At 26.8% G+C, this 23,197-nt stretch overlaps 1 protein-coding gene across 1 annotated transcript; it reads left to right on the forward strand.

Annotated features, from left to right (window-relative positions):
• The first annotated feature begins 707 nt into the window (after positions 1-707).
• On the forward strand, positions 708-22,059 carry LOC107456033 (Isopentenyl-diphosphate delta isomerase). The gene is made up of 7 exons (XM_016073798.2): positions 708-1,208; positions 2,957-3,171; positions 7,770-7,862; positions 9,774-9,904; positions 11,856-12,039; positions 15,842-15,981; positions 21,791-22,059. The coding sequence occupies exons 1-6, from the start codon at positions 1,180-1,182 to the stop codon at positions 15,976-15,978; spliced, it is 789 nt and encodes a 262-aa protein (XP_015929284.1). The 5' UTR covers positions 708-1,179; the 3' UTR covers positions 15,979-15,981; positions 21,791-22,059.
• The last annotated feature ends 1,138 nt before the right edge of the window (positions 22,060-23,197 follow it).

Here is a 23,197-nt window from a genome sequence, read left to right on the forward strand (position 1 = left end):
TCTAGCTTACCTTATAAGTGATTAGTTTTAAAATCGATTGCTAGGGCCGCAGTGTCTTCGAACATGGTATACCAAATTTGGTGTGGATCGTATATGATTATGAATAGCAGATTTTTATGCAGTACATACATCATAAGTCAATGGGCGTCGTTGGCGGGTATTGTGTCCACCTTAATACTTAGATATCTCTAAGAAAAAATAATAAAAGACAATTGTCAAATATTTAGCAGATTTAAGAACTTTTTTTTTTCTGATGTGAGAAATTCAGTTGCGACGCCCATGGTATAAACATTCTACTTTATAAGTAACTATATGCTGAATGCGGTTATTGGTTAAATCATTTGCGATCGAATTAAGAATTTTGAGAAATAAATTCGGAACTGGTGTTTTTTAAAGTATAATTTCTCAGAAATTTATCAAGCATTTTTAACATTTCTTTTTTTAAATATGAGAAGTAAGTAAACCGAAAGAACTTGAATTAATTAATTTACTGTTCTTAAATTAAAAATACTATTAGAATTTACCATACTATTTAATATAATCTATTATTCTGCAATAATTAAAAATAAAAAAAGGAGAAATGTTATCCTATTTGGAAGGAAAAAAATTACATCTTGTTTTTGCAAGAGGAGAAAAAAACAAATAAAAGAGATCTCAGATTATCTTGATTTTTTTTATTTTTGTTTTTTCTAGGGAAAAAATTGCTTATATGTATACTTCCTTATAGCATTTTGACTTGTTTGTAAACAAAAATCGATATTTTTCAAGGCTATCAGATATAGAAACTACCTTTCATTTCATATAATGAATAATACAGGTGTCACTTATATTTATGTCAAAAATTAGTAGTAGAAGAAAATCTCGAGCTATTAAAATATATTATTATCTCAATTCAAGGCGGTGCACGCCATTTCGAAATTTGTCATTTCTCCTCCTCGTAGTTGCCAACAAATGAACTAGATGGCAGCAATATCGTTACTGTTTATAAACAAGATCACATGCCGGCCGACCTTGGAATGTAGCTTTGTTTCTTCATATGATGTTGTAAAAAGCATTAACGCTATCTCTAGGTGCAACTTGACGATTGAATACAATTTAAGTTCGTTGTATTTATGTTAAGTAAAAATTAATCGTCAGCTAATGAAATTTTTGTAACATTGCAACTCTACTACTACCAATATGGCTGTCACTATTTCAAATGTAGCCAGGTAAGTTTTCATGGAATCATCCTTTCTGACGACTTAATTTTTTTCCCCTGTGTAACTCTCACAGTTTAGTCTTTTAATGTTCAGATTTCGTCCGTTTTCTTTCAATTTTTCATTTCTTATGAAACATAAATAAAAGGAATTAAATCTCTAATGCAAAGAGAATTGCATGCTCACGGACTCAATATTTTCATTCCGTTTGTTGTATCTTAATTGTTCTGCCATAATTTTTAATAAAAATTTAGCCCAGAATGTAATCTAATTTTTCCTTTTTAGTGGTTCATGAAAACATTTTAATAAAAACAGTTACTGAATTAGGTATATAGAATTTTTCTTTTGCGAACTGTTTTATTTTTAAGTGTTTTTTAGTAAATTTAGAAACCTTTTTTCATTGGCTTGTTTTTGTTGCTCAATATTGCACTATAAATAACAACCAATACGAATGTGTTGGTACATTTCAATGCACATGTATAGAGTAACTTGTTAATAAAGCGATTTCGTTTTTATAACTCAACAAAAGTAACTCACAACAACACAAGTACAGAAAAAGAAGTTTTACTTACATGTATACATAAAACATAAAAACACAACGCCTATCTTGGGTAAATAAGATAGTAGAGATATTGCTAATCCAGAATTGGTTTAAATTAATAAATATAAAAGCTACAATGAATAAAAAAAATGAATCAGAACTATAGCTTACCTTTTTTGTTATATATATATATGCAATGTGCAGTGTTATTTATGATGAATATGCTGTTTTTCTGTTGGCCAAACTTTGTCCATCTTTGAAAAATGTTGAGACATGCAGCACTACAAGCTTGCAAACTTCTTGTTTTCAAATATTGATAGTGGTGTTTGATTATTTTTTTCTTCGTAACTACCTGATTCTTCACTTTTACACACATTTGGTCAAAAACAAGCATGCCTACATTTGATCAACTGAGTTTATAGGAAATTATTTTACAATTATCTTAAAAAATGCAACTAAAAGGATATTATCCATTTAAATAAAATTATATAGTGTTGGACAGTCATTTATCTTGGGTAAAATTTGTTTTACACTTTCACACATTTTCAATAAGTATTTTCTAAAGTAATTTTCAACAGATAAAATTTAATTTTATGAATAACCTTTCCTAATAAAGGTTCCTTTCAATGGTAACCTATTACCTTCCAAAATTGATAAGTAATTGTTATTCTTTAAATGAACAGAGTATGTGAATTTCCTATATAATATATTATTCTATTTTAAGCATGTAGCCTTTAATTTTTTAACGTAATTGAGTTAACTAAACTGTAATTTTATTTATCAAATATTTGAATTACGTTGATCAAAGTTTGCTATTAAAACTAATAGTACAATTGTGTTATTATGTTTTCGACTTGCTTTTTCTTTTCTTATTACTAAAAGTATTAGAATACTACTAAAAGTTTAGTATACTTAGTACATTAAACTTTAGTTTAATGTACTAAGTACATTAATGTATTTTAGTAATGTTAGTACATTAATGTACTTAGTACATTGAACTTTAGTTATTAAACTTTTGATTAAAATAAATGTATAGAAATTTTATAATTTATCATTTTTTAGCACACATCATAAGTAAATAGTTACGAATTTCATTATAATATTGATAAATTAACATTGAACTGAGTTACAAAAATTCAAGATAAGGCTTTGAAACTTTTCTACAATGTAGATTATCTTATTGTGTGTGACATTGTTTTACTGTTTTGTTTTTTATTAGATTTGTGGGTGCTAGTTTAAAGAACACGCTCTTCTGCTCACAAAGAATATGTGTTCGTGGTGTTCAGAGTTCAGTGGGAATTAAAGAAGATTCGTATCTTGATCCGGTGCAAGTTAAACTCTTAGATGAAATGTGCATTGCTGTTGATGAAAATGATAATGTTGTTGGTCCACGTACAAAAAAGGATTGTCATTTAATGGAAAACATTAAAAAAGGTGAAATATTTAACTTATATGTAATTTTATTAATTTTAAATTATTGTAAGTAATTCTTGATTAATATTTTTGGTCTATTCAAGGCATAAGTTTGGATAAGAATATATTACTTTGTTCAGTTCTTTTAATTCTAAATTTTGTTAAATATACTATGATTACTTTTACGTGTATTTGAAATTGAAAGAGTTGAAACCTTTTGATGATATTTATTGTTTTGCAAACAAAATTCTTTTTTACTTTTTGTTTTTGTTTTTCTTTTAATTATTCATATTCATCAATAATGTATTGTAAATTACAACAGTAAATGAAATTGTTTTTTTAGTTTCTTTAGTATCTAAATTCTTTTGAAATCTCTTCCAAAGAAAAAATTACATCTTCACATTACTTTCATAAATATAGAAGAAAAATGTGCTTTACATGTTTTCGAGACAAGTTTTAAAAGTGTTATAGTTTCATTTTAATGCTACTGAAAGTGACTGAATTTTATTTTTTTATATATATTTATATTATACTCAGTGCTGTAGTTGTAGAATTTTATTTTTTTATATATATTTATTGTGCTCAGTGCTGCTGAAATATTTGGTTTGCTGCAGTAAAAAATTTTGATTATCTGAAGAAATTTTAAACCAATTTTTCTTTTCCTCTTCATTCTTTTTCTTATTCATTTTGCGAAATGAAACTAAAATTTCTGCTCCGTTCTAAGAAAAAAAATTTCACTCTAACAAAAGTGCCGTTTGTACTGATTATATTCGCAAGCGCAAATGAGCTTTCAAATCTGATTGGTGTAATTTTTTAGCTTCTTTGTAAACAAATGCAAACGGGAATGTAAGAATTGTCCTGTTAAACAAAATGTAATTTCGGAAATGTTTATAGTGTTTAAAATTTTTGACATAGTTCAAAAGCTAAGTAATCAGAGCAGATATTTAAATTGCATTTAGCAATATTTAATGACAACAAAATTCTAAAGTTACTTTTAGTTAAATCCATGTGATTTGTGAAATTTTGAATATACTAGATGAGATTTTTTTTCTTTAACTCTTTTACATAGTTTAAAATCTGGTTAGCAAGGAAATTAATCTAAGAGCAAATAATATGTTTCAAGCAATTAAAAAAAGTGGGACTCATGGAGTTCACTTACTTTCTATTTGAATAAAGATATTTTTAAAGTGAGTAACATAAGTTATTACAAATGTGAATTGCTCTTATTGTTAAACTCTAACAAAATAAATATATCTTTTTTGTGTATATGCATGTATATATTTCCTACCTTCTTACTATCAAGGCAATGTTTAACAAATAAGAAGTCAGGGGTCTGTCTAGGTTTTCCAGAGATATCTATTTTGTGAAAATTAAAAATTATGTAAAAAAAAAAAAACACAAAAATATGGATTTATCCTTTCTTACAGGATACAACAATAAAATTTTAAGAAAAAGCATTTGAGTTGAATTTGTGAAGGTACCGCTAAAGGGTAGTAAATTTGGCCTGGACAAACCCCTGGAAGTTTATTCTGCTTTTCAAGTGCTAATGCAGAATTATGTACTTACTAAGTAATATTGAATAGAAATTTATGTAGTTTATTAATTGTTTTGTCAATAGCTTTTATGATGGTACATCAAAGGAAAAAATATTGGAAATTGGCTTTTCAAAAAGTAAAGCTTTTTCAAAAAATAAATGTCTGCTTTTTTTAATCGCTGGCCAAGTAATTTAAACTGATCGTTTTTTAACTCATCAAAAATCAGTCAACTATAGCATACACATTATAAATAGATGAGAGTTCCTCCAAATATTTTTTTCAACCACAGCACTGACTGTACTAACTATTTCTTTGAATTTTCTTAATTGAAAAAAATATGTTATTTTGATTATGCAGAAAAACATAGAATAATTTTTAGCTGAAATGATTTTTTTGATTTATGTGTCACAAATCCGGTTTTAGTATACTCTTAACGTGTTTTTTTTTTTAAAAAATATTTTAGGAGTCTTTCTTTTTGGTAGAGAAACTTTTTTCCAAATTACAACATTATTAAATATTTTTGTAATATAAGATAAATTTACTGCCAACCTAAAGAAAGTTTTAAAAAATTGCTATTCCTTTTGCTTTCACATTTATGGCTTAAACTGAAATAAAATTAAGCATGAGCTGAATAATACAGCTCCAATCAAAAATGATGAAATTTTTTTACTTTGTACTAGTTAGTTATAAAGGCTAATTTTAAAAAAAAAAATATCATCTTTTCTTTTAAAATAGTTAGAAGTGTTTTAATCATTTTAGAATTTCAATGAATAAGATGGATGCCCTACCCATATAACTTTTTTAAATTATCTAGACGTAGCAAAATCAAAATACATAGTAAAAAATTAAATAAATTGTTTTTTATTTCTAAATGAATTTTAGTACTTATTTTTTAATTAAAAAAAATTATATTGTTTAAATTATTTTTTTTATAAATATTTATTTTATTCATTTTTAAAAACTGTGAATTATTCTGTTTCAATAACAATGTTGTCTGACAAGGAAAATGTAGAATAGGCACAATATTTTTCCTTTTTTTTTCATGCTTTTACTGCACAAAAAAAGCAAAATGTATTCATGTGAGCACATGAATCAACCTATCTGAGAATCAAGATCAAAGAAAAGAGCTTTTAGCATTTCATATGCATTTGCACAGCTGTGAATTAACTTTAAAGATTTCAAGGTGAAAAGATCATCTGCCTCTTTCCCTGCCAGCAAGTGTGCTTCTGTTTACATTTTACAGGGCTCTTGTTTGACAACTTTTTTTTTCTTCTTTCCTTCTTATTATTATGCAATGAGTTTCATGATTTGCTTCAGGTCCAAAAAGCTGTTTTACTTCCTTTTCATGTGTGATTATGGCTTTTCCTTTCCTCCTCTTCCTTTTTTCTGATTGATATCTCCAGACAGGATACTTATCTTTGTTAGTTTTCTGTCATGGATTGTTAGGCTAGATATTGAACAAAAGTGTTTTCTGTTAATTATTTTCAGTTAATGCTCATTTAATTTATTTAATGTGGGATTTTGTTTATTATTTTCTGATTTGTTAGATGTTAACCTTGACTTTAAAAGCAGTTTTTGTTCAATTTTTTATTTTTTTTAAATTTTTTTTGGACAGTCCAAAAAGAGCTGCTTATACATTTATTAATTCAAAACATCAAGGCTTCATACATATTAAAAAAAGTTCATACATAGATAACTTAATTGATCCTTTCTATACATGCTCTCATAAACTGTGTTTTTCTCGGTCACTTTTGGTTAAAACTACTTATCAATATTTTGATTATATTTTTTGTGAAGAATAATTTTCTTTGTCAAGTTAACTTACTATAATTATTCTTCACTAAGCTAAGTTTTCATTTAGATTGGATAAAAATAAATAAGTTATTGAGGATTCTGTTAGCAACAATCGTAGCAAAAAGTTTTCTGGTAGCACAAACAAGATTCAGGAGAAATTCAGGCTGCTAAGGACAGATTTTTGATTTAATTTTTAAAAAAAGGTTATATTTTCTCTGTTAAAAGAAATTGAAATGGAAAATTATCAGCACCAAAAAAAATAAAATATTTCAAGAAAGAAGAGCGGAATAAGGCTATTATGAGAAGAACGCAATTAAATTTATATGTTAATATATTAGTTTGGCTCCCTTAAGTTTATGAATAAGACCTTAATTTTATTCTTGTAAATTATTATTGTAGTTCTATATATTTAGATTTCTATTATTTTTTTTAACAAATATCATATACTAGTTTATTCAAAAATGGTGTAAAGTCAAATATTTTTCTTAGTTCAAGAAATTTTTTTTAACAATATACAAACTTTACTTTCTAAAACTATTCAAACTAAAAAAAGTGTCATCATTTTCGGAGAAAAGACCCTATTTACTTTCAAACCAAAAACAACTGTGTTCAGGGAAATCATTTGGCTTAGAGAAATTTCTGCGCCGCTGTACATTCATTCCTACATTCGAAAACAATTGAAATGGTATAAAGATTAATTTTTTTCATTGTTTCATCTATTTTATTTTCATTTAAATTTCAATCGCATTCTTTTGAACTTAATATAATTCACAGCATTATTAAATTTTAAATCACGAATAAAATTTCTATTTTGTCCTTTAAATTTAAGTCCTTGTTCTGATATTCTAGTTATAATTTTTAACAGTCTTTCTGTCAATGTATTAGTTTATATCCTATTTAGAATTGAAAACCTCTTTAACATACATAACAAGGGTATTGCCATTGAAGTTGGATGTAACAAAGAAAATGCATCTTATCTGTTAGTGTTTTGAGGAGGGGGGCAATCCTTTTAATTTCTGATTTAAGCTCTATAGATTTTACAAAATTTTTATTTAAAGTGCGAAGTTTAAAAATAAACCTGACTAGCTATTTTAGGAGTGTTTCTGATCTTCAAAGCATTAAATACTCTTATACTTGAGTATAAAAACACCTTTGATTGGATTTATGGATTAATGAAAAATGGTTGCATTACAAACTGATTTTTTATATATTTTATTTTTATAACTTTACTGAATTATGAATGTTTTGAAATGTTAGTTTGTTTTTAATTAAAGTTTCTTACTTGAACAGGATTGCTGCATAGAGCTTTCAGTGTTTTCCTTTTCAACAGTAAAAAGGAGCTTCTCTTACAACAAAGATCTGATACGAAAATCACTTTTCCTGGTATTTATATTAGCATTCCTCTTTAGTTTTTATAGTTTTTCACATTTTGATTTATAGGTAATTGCTGAAGAATTCATAAATGCCTACTTTTAATTATGTTTTAATACTTTTTCTTTTACATTTTAATTTGAAATTATTAATATAAATGTTGATTTAATCAGGTTTTAGTCCTGATACTATTATTATTATGAATAAATTTTTTTTACAAAGTTGAATTTACACTTTTAGATCTTATAAATTCATTCAAAAACTATAAAAAAGTTGTTCTTCAAATTTTTTTCTTTAAAAAAATCTGTTTTATTATTTGAATAGATTGTAAATCATTACAATGTTTTATATGTGAAATATATTATTAATCTTCTATTGAATTTCAGTATATATAAGTTGTAAAGTAAATTTTATGCTGCAAATAAAGTAATTGTTCCTATCTTGATTGACCATAGTCTGATTTTTAAATATATCAATATAATACAAATTTTCATGTGAAATAATCTGTTATGAAGGCACTGATAGTAAGTGGAGGCATTCATTTAGAATAATTAGCTGTTTCTCAATAAAGAAAATAATTAGAATCTATTTCATATATTCGTATACCCTTGTCAGTGGTTATGAGCTAAAAAAATAACCAAGTTTTCTCTGTAATTAGAGAATAAGATAGTTGATACTAAAACAATGATACATTACCAATCTTCTTTAATGACCATATTGCATTTGACACAATTTATGAGTTTTTTTAAATTTATTTTTTTAATGTCATTATTATTCTATTAAGAAAGGAAAAACCAAATGACTTGAAATTCTATAAATTCACCACTAAGAAATATCTACAGACTCTAAAATAAAAAAATTGAGGGAAAGAAAAGTTTTTAAATGCATTTTTAATGATATTCCATTTTTAGAACATTTGTATGTGACTTTTTTATCCCCAATGATGCAGGTCACGATAGCTGTGTTCCACTTCTTGTCTTGGGTCTGAAGAGAATCTCATCCACTTTGAAGTTCAAGAAATTATAAAATATAATTTTTGAAGACATATTAATAATTTAAACTATTTTTAAAGAATAAAATTATTATGTTGACGAGATATTCTGCAAATTTTCCAGGATTAATAATATAAAATATGTCAAGAGGAGCACAATTCATATGTTTGAGACATTTTTTCCAGTATAATTATTATTGCCAGTCTCTATGCTGTTACTATATATTAATAATGTAATTATTCATCTGTTCACCAGTAATGTCACACATTTGTTTCATATAACCTTCTATTGCAAAATATTATAATTTTTTTAAAATAGCAATCCAGATACAGCAGGTAATTTTTTTGAATCTGAAAAACTCGGGTAAATGTCAGGAAATTTAGTTGAAATACCTAAAAAATCACTATAATGAAATTAATTTGAGTTTAAGGTACCTGACAACAGTTCAATATTTTTTTCTAAAAAAATTTGCTATTTCTGAAATATGTTTTCTAATGCTCATTTTATATCAAACATTATAACATCCTAAAAAACTGTTTTTTGCCTTTAGTCGTTATTATATTTATGGAATTATACAAAAGTTTTATCAGTTTTTAAAAATATTTCTGTAAAGAAAATTGATTTAATAGTAAATATTACGCTGGCAACATAAAAACTTTTTGTCTTAATAAAAAAAAGGTATTTCATTATTAAATATGTTGACTGACAACAAATGATTCCTGCTATAATTGAAGATTACTATTACAGCTAGAATTACCATTGATCTGTCATAAATAGTTAGCATAAAATAAAGTGTGTTTGCTGTCCATTGTATCCCATACTTATTATAGACCTGAATCTTTTCATATAACATGAACTTATTCTTGTTATATTTTTTTTATTGTTTATTTGTTACATTGTTAGTGATTATATACTGGTAAATGTGTTTTAGGTTACTTTACTAATACATGCTGCAGTCATCCTCTTTATATTGCCTCTGATCTTGAGGAGATCAAAGCTTTGGGAGTTAAAAGAGCTGCTCAAAGAAGGTTACACATTGAATTAGGAGTTGAACCAGATAGTGTAAGTTTGCCTCGTTTTTTTGGTTATGCTTTTGTTTAATGCTGCATGCAGTTAATTTTTAATTTTGGCTATGTTTACATTTTTTATACATTTGTATCAGATTATACTGGCGAATAATCTTTTTTTTCTTTTTTCTTTCTATTAGATGAAATTTTTTAACAGATCTTGGATACTTTCATATCGCTGTAATTGGTTTCTCTCTCTAAAGTTTTTTTTAATGACATTATTAGTCTATGTTTTTGTTGAAATGTACTAGTTTAGAAACTCTATATACGAGATGGGGTCTCATAAATGTTGAACAAAGTTCTATTATAGTTAGGGCACATTATCAGGATTCAAATTGCATAGGATTAAATTTCCGGAAATGTCATTGTATGCTGCTAGGGGTTTCCCTATTATGAATTGTTTCTTAGTTTGGTTCTGAACAGGTCATAGTAGCAAAGTGCTCCTAGCAGTGTGCAAGAACTTTTTGGGTCATGGGTTCTTATACAATTTTAATCCTGTTGATATGCCCAAACTCCCATAGAAATTTGTTTTATATGCATATATGCGACCCCCTATTAAATGCAATGTTTTTAAACTTGTGCATTTTGACCAAAAATTGTCTAAAAATGTCATTTTGCAAAAAGTTGTAGCTATAGTAGCAAATCTAATTTCAGATTTAAAATGTCCACACCTAAACTAGGCAAGGTATAGTATTTGTATAAATGCAAAAAAAAGAAAAAAAAAATCCTGTGATATTATTACTTTTTAATAATTACTATTTGCTAAGGTTTTTATACAAAATAGTTTTCCAATTTACTTTATTTGTATTATGAAATAGAAATATAAACATTATAAACTCGAAACATTATGATGAGGAGGCTTAAACATCCTTTATACTACTTAAATTAAAGCAAAAAAAACTGGAAGAAAGCACAAATTAAGTACAGGAATGGAATTACTAAACCCCCAGACTTATTTCTCACCACCCATCTTTTTATTATCTTGTTGAAACTTGTTCTTATTAGTTAAACCATTTTGCATGTATTTATATTTTTCTTTCTTACTCTCATTTGCTGTTTAGACATCAGGCAAGGTTCTTGTTTAGAGAACCAAAACTTTAGCATGTCCATTTTTGTACTTTAATCATATTGCTTTAATTAAGATACAGTGTTTAGAATTCTGGGAAAATTGTAATTTCGTTGTAATCAGTAGAGAATCCAAACTTTTATAACCTTAAAGTGTATTTTTTATGTATATTAATTTAATCTGTTTAATCATTATGCATTTATGTAGAATGCATATATGACTCACCCATCCAGAAAGGGTTAGTTAAGTAAATTGTATACTCATCAAAGTTCATGATTGAGCATATCTAACTGCTATATCTACAGGAAAACTTAATAATAAAAATATATTCAAGGAAGTCTTTTCCAGTTTCCCTTAATACTATTTTTCATTTATAATTATCTTACAGCATTAACTGCTAAGAATAATCCATAATATTTATTTTCATGAGAAAGAGAATTTTTTTTATATACAGAAGTCATTAATGTAGGCTTTGCAGGTTTTAGTATACACTATTTTTTGCAATAGTTTCATTTCTGATTATTACAATAAAATTGAATAAGTAATTCCAAAAACAATCAAGTAATAAAATATTACCTGATTAAAAACATCATACGCATCAAAAATATACAAAAATTAAATAACAGTCGACATGTTCCAAGTGCATGCATGAAACTCCTATTTTCAAGGTTTAATAGGCATGAATGTAATGTAACATAATTTCATTACACCCGCGTCTGTCAAGTCTTGAAAATGGGCACCTATTTTTGATGTGCTTTGAAACATGTCGACTGTCATTGTATTTTTGTATATTTCTGAGGCTTATGTAGTTTTCAATCGGGTATTACCAATAAAATGCTATAATTTTTCATGAAATTTGAAAGTTATTATTTTTATCTAGATTGCGGCAAATGAATTTTTGTACATGACAAGGATCCTTTACACTGCTCCATTCGATAATCGATGGGGTGAGCGAGAAATAGATTATGTACTTCTTGTTCAGAAAGATGTTGAACTAAATCCAAACCCAAATGAAGTTAAAGATTGTGTTTACGTTTCTCGTGATAAATTGAAGAGCTTCTTAGGTAATGCACTTTTTTAAACTTATTGATATGCTCTCATAAATAATTTTTTTTTCTCTCACAGTTTTTGTGATTTATTAGTAACTTGTGATTTTTTCTAATTTCTGTCTGAAATGAAACGAACTTCTTAATCTCTCTTATTCTGAATATCTCTTATTATATAGTGCCCATTCTGAAGCTTTTTTACTCACTGTTGGTTTTCCTTTTTCTTCCTTTAAATTAATTATGAGAATGAGTAATAATGACTAAACTGTATATGGGAGCTTTTTTCCTATGTAATTAATTATTACAACTAATTTTTAAGGTATTGCACCCACTTTAAAAGCAACTCCATTAAATAAATAAATATGTATTTAAAGAAATGCTGCTTAGCTGCAAGAAAATGAATATTTTAGCTTTTAAAATATATTTCAAAATTAAATAAATAAATGAATAAATATGTATTTAAAGAAATGCTGCTTAGCTACAAAAAAGGGAAGATAGCTAAGGATTTTCCTTTTTCCAAAATTTATGAATCACAATAGTATCAGTACTGTTTATTTCTCATAGAAAAATCAAAATATATTTTATTATAAAAGCTACTTGAAAATAGTCATAGACATTGATACATTCCATAAAGCAAAGCATTTATTTTATTTCACACTTGGTCAAAATTAGGTCAATTTTAATTCAAAATCATTTACCTATGTCATCAACATGTTTACATTTATTCATTTGACCCGAATGTTTGTTATAGATATAAAAACATTTATTTTCTTTCACTTGATAAGTTTCATTCTCTGACTCCTATTTTTATTTTAAAAGTCACATATTTGGTTAAAAGCCAACAGATGGTAATAAAACAAAACGACACTTTGGTAGTTTTCCAAGTGGAACTGTCATATTCATCTGCCTTTCTTTTTTCTATTTGGTTATTTTTTCTAATCAAGTTTGTGTGTTATTTTTCTTTTTAGAATTAAAGTTTAAATGCTTCTGTGTGTCTTTAAGTAAATTTCTGCACATTTTATAATGTATAGCCTAATCATTTTGAGTTTAATTTTAAATTACTTATTTTTTTTATGTTTTTATATATTTTTTATTTATTTAAATCTGTGTATAAATATGGAAAGATAAATAATTACGTAGCATTTTAATGTTCTGCTTGACAAATCAATAATTAATGCTCTAAATTGTATTTTATTACTTATTTGCTCTCTTAGAATTCAAATTTTAGTTTTTACTAATTCTGCTATTAAATTGAAACCAGTGTAATTTTGCTACTTGTGGTGTATTGCGTTGGTGGTTAATTTATAGAGAAGGATGGGTCTGTGTATTTCTTTTATGTATGTATTTTTTTATCATGTGTTCGGACTTACTGTGCATGCCGAACCGACTTACGATGTGCATAGTCACGCAAGGTTGGCAAGTTTCTGCCGAAGTGGTTAAAACCACTGGTAGAAACCGGTTAAAACCAGCATGGCAGAAACCCTTTTCTGCCACATTTGTGACAGAAATTCAGAAAATGACATAAAAGCAAGTACTGAGATTGACATACAATGGATAATTCATAGAAAAAACAATTAAATGTTTAACAAAGTCCAATTTATTTACAAGATTATCACCATTCAAAATCAAATATTACATTGTTTGCACTCTGCAGTAATCTATAACAAAAGACAAGTTTTGATGCAGTTTCTAAACCTAAACAATTTCTCAATTTACTTATGCACGTTCGAGAAATTTGAAAAGATTCTCTCAAGTCCAGCAGAACTAGCAGGCATTGAACTGGACCACCATGTAGCAGCTGGGGTAGTTGTCGAAACTTGACAGGAAAAATAAGTTTCAGGAATTGGGTCCGATTTGTTTTATATAAGTATTTGATATACTGCACTCTTTATAATTAACATAATCAAAATAATATATATTTACAAACAATGAATTAAAAAGTATGTTACAGTTATATGGAGTTACATTTTTCAGTTTACTTAAACAAAATGTCATTAAGCAATTACTAGAACTAATATAGACGTTTTTTAGTTTCTGCCAGTTTTGACCGGTTATAACCAGTTTCTGCCACTGGCATGGCATAAACCAGTTTCTGTCGGCAAAAAGCCAACCCTGTAGTCACATGATGTCGTTGTTGTGGAATAAGTAAGGAAAATCCTGATGCTACCGGATGTATGTGTGAACTTCGCCCCATTTCAGATATAAATTCTAATATATTTAGGTATATAAAAGTATTAATGTGGTTTTTAACCCATATATGTGTTAGTGATGTGAAATGTAATACAGTTCAGAACCCGTTATCCGGAAATCAGAAAACCGGAAAACCAAAAAACCGGAACGAAATTCGATAAATTTTCTGGCCATTTCTAAAAAAAAATTTTTTTTCCTCATAAGATTTTACGATTTTTCTTTCTTTTTTTAACGATGTTTACCTTACCATCATTTTGAAATAATCATTAGTGTATTACTTCAGCGTTTTTTCTTATTTTTAAGATTATTTCCAATTTTTTTTTTTTTTAAGTTGGGTTTAACAATAAAAAAAACGGCTTTTTGTAGCGATTCAGAAAACCGGAAAAATCAGTTATCCGGAATAGTGATGGTCCCGACCGTTCCGGATAATCGGTTCCCTACTGTAATTCAAAAAGAGGTTGAATTAGTTCATTAATTAGCTTCAGAGATTAACACCATGAGATTATTTTTTAGTTTTTACTAATTTTGCTAGTACAATGAAACCAGTGTAAGTTGACTACTTGTGGTGCATTGAGTTAACTTAGTGGTTAACTTGTAGAGAAGGATGAGTCTGTGTATTTTTTTATGCATGAATTTTTTTTTTTTTATCGTAAGATTAATCACAGTTGGAATTACAACTTGTTGCATAAGTTTAATATTGAACTGATTTTTTTTTTTGAAAAATCATGTGTGCATATTTTCTAGGAGCGCTTGCTAGTTACTTACACTAAATAATTTCTTTAAATATTAATATACATCATGCAGTTATAAAGCTTAACATTATATACATCTTTACATTTAAAATTTCATTTTATTATCCTTTCTTGAAAACCTATTTGTGACAAAACCCTTCAAAAGTTTTCCATATGGCCAACTTGGAAATTAGGATAGCTTTTAATAGCTCATTTATAGTTATATGTACTGTTCATAAAGTGATGCTGAAGAGAATTTTCTATAAAACAAATTGCAGCCAACTTAGAAAGTGTTTAGAATAGCACTCAACATCCCTGGACACGTGTGATTTATATTAGCAGTCAACATACCTCTGACTAGTTTGTAGTATTTAGCCTGAAAATTTGTTCAAAATAGTTAAATTAGTTATAAAGTATGTTTCATCGAGTCTTAATATATAAATATTTTTTGAAAATAATTAATTTTAAACAAATGAAATTTGGAGCTTGCTATTCAATTACCCATAGTAAGAGGTCTGGAAGATACCCATTTATAAGTCATTCTCTAAACAAATGGTATTTGATTAGTGTGCAACTTTGATGATGGCTCAGATAATTATTTTCTTTTCTTGGGTTAGGTTTATGATCATCGGCTCTTCTTGTTTTGAGAAGTCTTTGCCAAACACTTCAATTTAGTGTTTGATAGATTGAGAGAACAACTGAGTTCCACTGAAGTGTAAAATGAAATAATGATTGAAGATAATTTATGTTTTAATGATGCAGATAAACTTTGGAAGTTAAATTTTAATTTATTCATTTTCTGTATCAAGACTTGTTAAAATGTTTTATCAATTTTAACAAGCTAAGTTTTTTTTATTTTCCTTCTTTTTATAATTTACCTAAATAATTTAATTTTATAGATGATGTACAGAAAAAAGGGTTAAAAGTAACACCTTGGTTTAAGCTGATTGCAGAGAACTTTTTGCTAAAATACTGGGATAATTTAGATAACCTGAAACCCCTTCGTGATCATAAAACTATTCACTCCTTGCAATAAAAAGTAAGTTTTTACTCATATTTTGTCAGTCTGTATTCTAAAGTAGAACTTTAATTACATGTCTTTTCTTAGGAAATTTTGATTTTACTTGCATTTTACTCTTAATTATTTACACCTTTCCCCTTTTATGCATGGTTTCCTCTTTTAGTGGCTAAGCAATGTTTAAGCATTAACTTTTCAGGATTTAGTACAGTTTTTTGAAGTTGAAATTTAGTTGGATTCCTGTTCTTAAGAAATTTTGATTTTATCGAAAAGTTTTCCAACTTTTCAATACTTTAAAAAATTTTACTTTATGAACTTAACATTGTTTTCAATTTGATGGCAAATATTCCAATTTGTTTATTTATAGGTATGTGATCTTTGCAGACATATATATTTATTGTTAATCTTTAACAAAACAATAAATAATTATTTTGAATTAATAAACTAAATGCTAGTTTCTAAAAGTTAAATGCAATTGCAATGTTGACAAACAGAGAAATTTATAATGAAATTTCATTTAAAAGTTTATCAAGCTATCTTTATCACATTTTTCCTGCTTTATATTTTTCAGTTTAAGGAACTAAAGGAATAACAAATAGAATTAAATACAGTTTGTTTTAGCTAAGTATGTAAATGAAATTTATTAATTGATAAGGAAGACATAGAGATTTCTACAAATAATGTATTGGTTTGCATTTCTTTTTAAATGTTAAAACTTTTAATGACATTGTCTTAAGATTTTTGACATTAATGCTTCTATATGAAGAATTTTAATTCCATCTCATATAATTTAAATAAAGGAAAAATGTGTTGATTGTTCTTGAAATGGTTATGCTAAATAATTATCTGCATTATTTTCTGAAATTATTTCCTGTTATAATTGTGGAAGTATGATGCACGTAGTAGAGAAAAACAGTATTTCATTTATCAAAGAAGAATATTAAGTATTTTTTTTATTACAGAAACAATTAAAGTCGATACTTTTTATATGAATCTATGAAATGTGAAGGTGTACTTTTTAAAAAAATACTGTTTTTCCTGAAAGGATATAAAGTTGTTGGATCTTATTTTCCCTTTGTACTGAATGAAGTTTTTAGCTGATTACTGTTTAATATAAATGTGTATACACAACCCTAAAATAATGGAAAAGACACTTTCAGTTCTTGACATTTTTTAAAAATTTCTCGAGTAATACATAAAGGTTTATTTCGTAACTTTAGAGATATTAAGTTCATGAGATTGAAATGAGATTTTAAGCTTTCTGTGACTTGGGAGATCGACAATAAATTATTAAAGGAAACAAATAATTTTGAACACCCTATGCTAGAAAATGAATCAATAAGCTTGTAACTTGTACAGATTACTTAAGTTGTAATTTTTAATTATTGCATGAAATTTTGTAAACCTAGCATAAATATTTATAAAGATATGGACTTTTTTTTTATAAAAATTTTTTTTTCCAATTTTATGTTATAACATAAAAAATATTCAATGAAAATAAGCAAAATTTTTTGAACAGTTTAAAATTTTTTAGAAATTTATTGATATAAAATTTAAGAAAATTTCTTTTAAAACTGCACCAAATATGAGTGTTTAAAGTAGTTCCTTTGTAGTGCACCAGCACAGAATAAAAAGAAATAAAAAATCATAATTTGTTGCGAATTTTATGTATGTAATATGTAATGAAATCTTTTTTATTGTATTCAGCAACTGTACAAAAAAAGTTTGATTTTAATATCTTAACAATTTTAAAAGTTTCAATCAGTTTTCCGTGTAGTTCTTGTACTTTTTAAAAGAAAAAGCTCAAAATGATAAGAGGATTTCCACAATCTTCATTTTGTTCTATTAAACAAAAATTAAAAACAAAACCAGTATTTTGAGGGATCATCCTCCATAAAAGTATGTTTTCTTTTGCATATTTTTTTTCCATATAGCATCACATTTTGGTTTCTAGACGATCACTGTAAGGTATTATCGTTTGTTATTAAATTTTGTCTTGTCCTACAAAATAAAATTTGTGTTGAACCCCTGATTATTTTGAGCTTTCGTTTAAAAAGTGTAAAAACTGCTTAAAACTTTTTAAATCTGTAAGATATTAAAATCAAACTTTTCCCTTAACTTTCCAAATACGATTCAACCCAAAATTATGAAAGTACTTTTTCAAATTTTTTTTGCATACACAGTATGAAAGATCTACTTTAAATGCTTATATCTTGCAAAGTTTTCAATGACTTCTTTTCAAATTTTGAGTTAATAATTTTGTAATTGATTTAAAATTGCCCCAGAGAATTTTTTCTCTTGTTGAATAAAGTTATAGCAAGCATAGGTAAGGCAAATTTTTTTTATTTTATAAAAATGTTTATATCTCCATAACTATTTACTGTAGGCTTACGAAATTTTTGTGCAGTTATTAAAAATAACAACTAAAGTAATCGATACAAGTTACATGTTTTTTGCTTGATTTTCAGGCATAGGGTGTAAAAATACTTGTTTTCTTTGGTAATTTATTGTCAACCTCTCAAACTTCTAAAACTTTTAATTGTTTTGCTAAGTATGAAAATTTGCATAACTAAACATCTCTTAAGTTATACAGTAATACTTTAAATATTTCTTGAGAAATTTAAGAAAATTTTAAAAACTGAAAGTGTTTCTTCCATTATTGTAGGGTAGTGTGGGGTAGTACATGTAAAAACAAATTATATACCTTATTTCAGCAACTTAATGGTCATGGTTTATGGTCAGCAATGTAGCTATGTCATTATTCCTATACCAATTTTTATTTTATTTTATAGATATATTATTATTTATATTTAAATCTTTAATAACATTATATCGAATTAATATCATGCTCTTTAAATAAATACTTATCACTCATGATAAATACATTCACTGAACAATGTCTGGAAATAATTTTTAAAATTCAAGAACATGCACCATGAATCCAATAATCTGTATGTTGGTTATTTACTTTTGTGGTTTATTATTGTTCTTTTTCTACAGCAAATAATCTTATCTCTGTGGGCTGGCGATAAAAAAGTAACTTATTTCAAAAAGACAAAATACTACCTTTCTAAAATTTAAGAATGTTCGATATTATTCATGTACATTTTATCATTGTAATTTTTTACTGCTAAGTTAGAGAATAGACCTGCAGTTGATGTAAATACAAAATATTACACTGTGTTGTGTAAAATTTTTAAATATTCATTTTATCATATATTTGTTACTAAATTAGGTTCTGCCTGCTGAATCTCTTATACTTTCAGTGATAAAACGTTTGCAATGGCAAAAGTTTGTTAAAAAGATCAATTATTTATAAAGAGATGTTTTAACATGCTAAGAAACCCAATTAAACTTTTCAACTATTTCCTAGAAATCTGATATAAAAAAAACAACTTAATATGACCTATTTGATAAAGATGTGGGGTGCATTTTCAGTGAAAGACTGAGGTACTCAGTAAAGGATTATGAAACTTGTGATGGAACTTAGTAAGTTAAGACCTTAAGGAAAACTAAACAATATTATCTTGATATATGCTTACAGATCTACTCAAGTAAAGAATAAAATGAAAAAGGATAACTTTTTATACTTGCAAGAAACTAAAATTCTTGACCTTTTCAAGTCACAAAGTTTACATTTGAGACTTAAATGCCAAGATTTTTTATTAACTGTAAATAATTAATCAGTTTAAGCTTGTTCTTTATGAATTTGTCGGACAAGCTGGATGTCTTTGGGCATGATTTTTGCACAAAGATTGGTGTCTTTGTAAACTTTCTAAGCTGCTGCTGAGAGTCTTCTTGTGGAGATAAATGGAAATACAAAGAGATTATTTGAGTTTGCTGTCTCAGAAAATCACCAGTATGATTTTCATCAGTACTTCCCACATGCATTAAAATCTTAAGTGTAATGAGCAGTCACATTATAGTCTAATTTTGAATAAAATAAATCATGAGTTTGTATGCAAGAGATATTTTACCAGTCTGATGGAGGAGAGAAGCTACAAAATAGTAAACAAAACTGCTGACCCATTGCCCTTTTTTTTTGGTCTGAAGTCAGATATAGAATACATAAAGTTTATACAAAAGAACAAAAGGAGAAAGAAAGAATTTAGGTTAAAAATTCAACTCAAAAGATTGGCAAAATGAGTGTTCCAAATATTCTTAAAAAATATGTTCAAATTATCCAAAAATATGGAGCTAAATACATACATACTTATATTTCACTCCGAATCGGGGCCTAGGACTTCTATCGTAGCTTTCCATCTCACTCTATTTTACCTCTCTCCATATCTTTCCTATTCTTTTCAATTCGTATACAATTGTCCAGTGTCGAATATTTTTAGGTTCGCTTTTTCTGTTGCCCCGAGGGTACCCATCAAAAACTTGTTTTGCTTGAAATTTTTCAGGTTTACATAGAACATGACAAACCTATTTCCATTTAAGTTTTTAATTTCCAGATTAATTGGTTTCGGTTTTGCTTTTCTAAGGGTTTCTGCATTACAAATTTTATGGATCCAGTTGATATGCAAGAGTCTTCTTAAACAGTTGTTAATGAATACTTGAAGTTTTTCATGTTTTCATTTTGGTGCCATGTCTCAAATCCATATTGTAGGACAGATACGGCATTTGTATTGAAAACTCTAATTTTTGTTGAATTTGTTATGTTTTTATTTTTATAGAATTTATTGAGAATAGTGTAACTACTTCGGGCTTTGTTTAATATATTTAGTTTATCTTCATCCTGTGTTGTTAATTATACCTAAATTATGCATTCTGTAAAATATGTGATTAGCACTTGGAATGGTTTTAAGACTCAGACCTAATGAAAGTTATAATTGGTTTGACAATGAGAAACTTTAAAGCAAAAACAAGATTTACCAGTTTATGTTTCAGAAGTATTACACTAGAAACTTAAAAATGAATAAAGATATGAAGAAAATAAAACTAATTAAAAATAAGCTTTTCAATTAAAAATGTAATTTTAATCAATAATCAATTCAATTAATAATCATAAGGAATCTGAGAGGTTCTATAAATTACTCAATTGCACAAGAAAAGAATTCAAACCAAGAACTATTGCTTTTGGGGGAATTTCTTAAAGTTTTAATCTGAGTATTAAACATGGCAAAACTATTTTCAAGATATGCTTGAAGGGCGAAACAAAACTGGAGATAATTATATGGAAACCCTTTTATAACCAAATGCTTTTCTGTATGTTGGAAATGATTCCCCAACATCTTTCGACAAAGTAATGTTCAATTAGAAATGTAAGAGTTTTTTGAAGCTATTTTGCCTGCAGATCCTCGGGCTACTAAAGCAGGGAAGGATCAAAATTGACCCCCTGCAGAGGATCAAAATTGCGATGGCATGTCTTTGGATCATCTTCAGGTATGTTTCCAAGGCTGTCGGCAATAGCCCATTGTGCAGTTTTAGTGTAATGTAAATAAAGAGCCTACCTACCTACTGAAAATAATCCAACTTAGATCTTGATATTCAAAAAGCCTTAGATGACTGACTGGACGACATTAAAAAAGAGTTAAAAACATTGAAAATTAATAATTGGAGACATGTTGTAGATATTAGACCATGGATGGAACACATGGTTGTGGCAACCCATGCTTGAGGCAAGGGGCTATTGTGCTGGTGAAGATGTCTTATAGCAAAGCACATATTATGAAGACTGTAAATACTTCATTTGTATAATTGTGATTTGAAAATATTGTGATTTTATCTCCTCTGAAATTCTTTATTTATTTAAAATAAGTAACCACTGAATAACAATTAACATTTTCCCTTTAGTTTTCTAACATTCTTAATTTTTCATTTGTAGGATTGAAAACTTTATGTAATCATCTACCATGTTTATCCTGTCATTCGGCAAACAAGTGATGTTTTTTGCTGAAAGCCTGATGTTATGTCCTGGTGCCTGTTATTGCTCAAATCACTTTGTATGTCATTAACATGTTTTGCTTACTAATATTTGTTGAAATTTTGTACTGTGTATATTTCCTTGTTGTTACTCAAAGGTTTTAGGTTTTGTATATTTTGAATTTCGTGTGTAGATATTATAAATGTCAAATAAATGTTCACTTAGTTATATATAGTTTAATTACTTAATTTGACTGATTTTAAGGATTATAAGACTGTGGAGTTTAGGTGATTGCTGTTTTGTCTCGTTTCAAAGTATGAATTTTTGCAAAGAAAAATTGTTCCAATTTGATCTAGCTGTACACAAAAATGAGCTTTTTTCTAATGTTTATTTCAAAAAAAGACATTTCTTACAAATTTACACAAGGCTTGGTTCTCAAAAATTGGTTTAGGTTGTAAAAGTGGGAACTTAAACCAATTTTGTGTCATTAAAAAGTTATTTCTACTAATTCTTGGTAGTGAAAAAATATTATTAATTAATGATATCTAAAGTGTAAAGTTGCTGCTCGTTTAGGTGAAAACTGGGCCAGTTTGCTTCTTGTTTTTTATAGTAAGTGCATTGTGTGCAAAATCATTTCGCATGTTTTTAATTGAGTTTTTTTTTAAAAAAAGCATATTTTTTAACAAACTTTTAAATGTTTCAGAGAATTATTAATTTAAAAAAATTCCATTTCTTAAATTTCTTCCTGTAAATTACAATTGATAATCATATTTCTTGATCTAGGACATTTAGAGCTGTTTTATTATAATTTTAATTAGCTTTAAATTAAGTTAATCAAGATATGTTATTATTTTATTGTCCATAAAAATAAATTATTTTCTGTCTCCTTATCTTAGACAATAGTTTAAATGTACCCTTGCAATATTTTTTTTAAATATAGGTATAATCATTCATTTTGTGGGTGCTTTACATGCTCATTGATCTTATAATCAGTAATTTATCTTCCAAAAATAATTAAACTGTTTAATTTTTTTTAAATTTTAAAAAGAATTGAAAAAATTAAAAAATTTTAAATCCCTAAGGCTTTTTTATTTAAACATATTTTCAAAACAATTTTTTTCTTAGTACTTAAAATATTCATCTTAACAATTTTGTGTATTCATTTGTTGAAATATCAATTAGAATATTTTTTATAGATTATTTTGTAAAAAAGTTACAAAAAAATCTAAAAATTCCTGTTTGGTATATATAACATGCTGCAAAAATTTTAATATCTCATAAAATGCTTATTCCATCCACAGTTTAAATAAATGTATTATACTTAAGATAAAAAAAATTACTTCAAAGCTTTATCTTAAATAGAAAAAA

The sequence above is a fragment of the Parasteatoda tepidariorum genome, chromosome 5, assembly GCF_043381705.1.
Source record: "Parasteatoda tepidariorum isolate YZ-2023 chromosome 5, CAS_Ptep_4.0, whole genome shotgun sequence".
Lineage (NCBI taxonomy): Eukaryota > Metazoa > Arthropoda > Arachnida > Araneae > Theridiidae > Parasteatoda > Parasteatoda tepidariorum.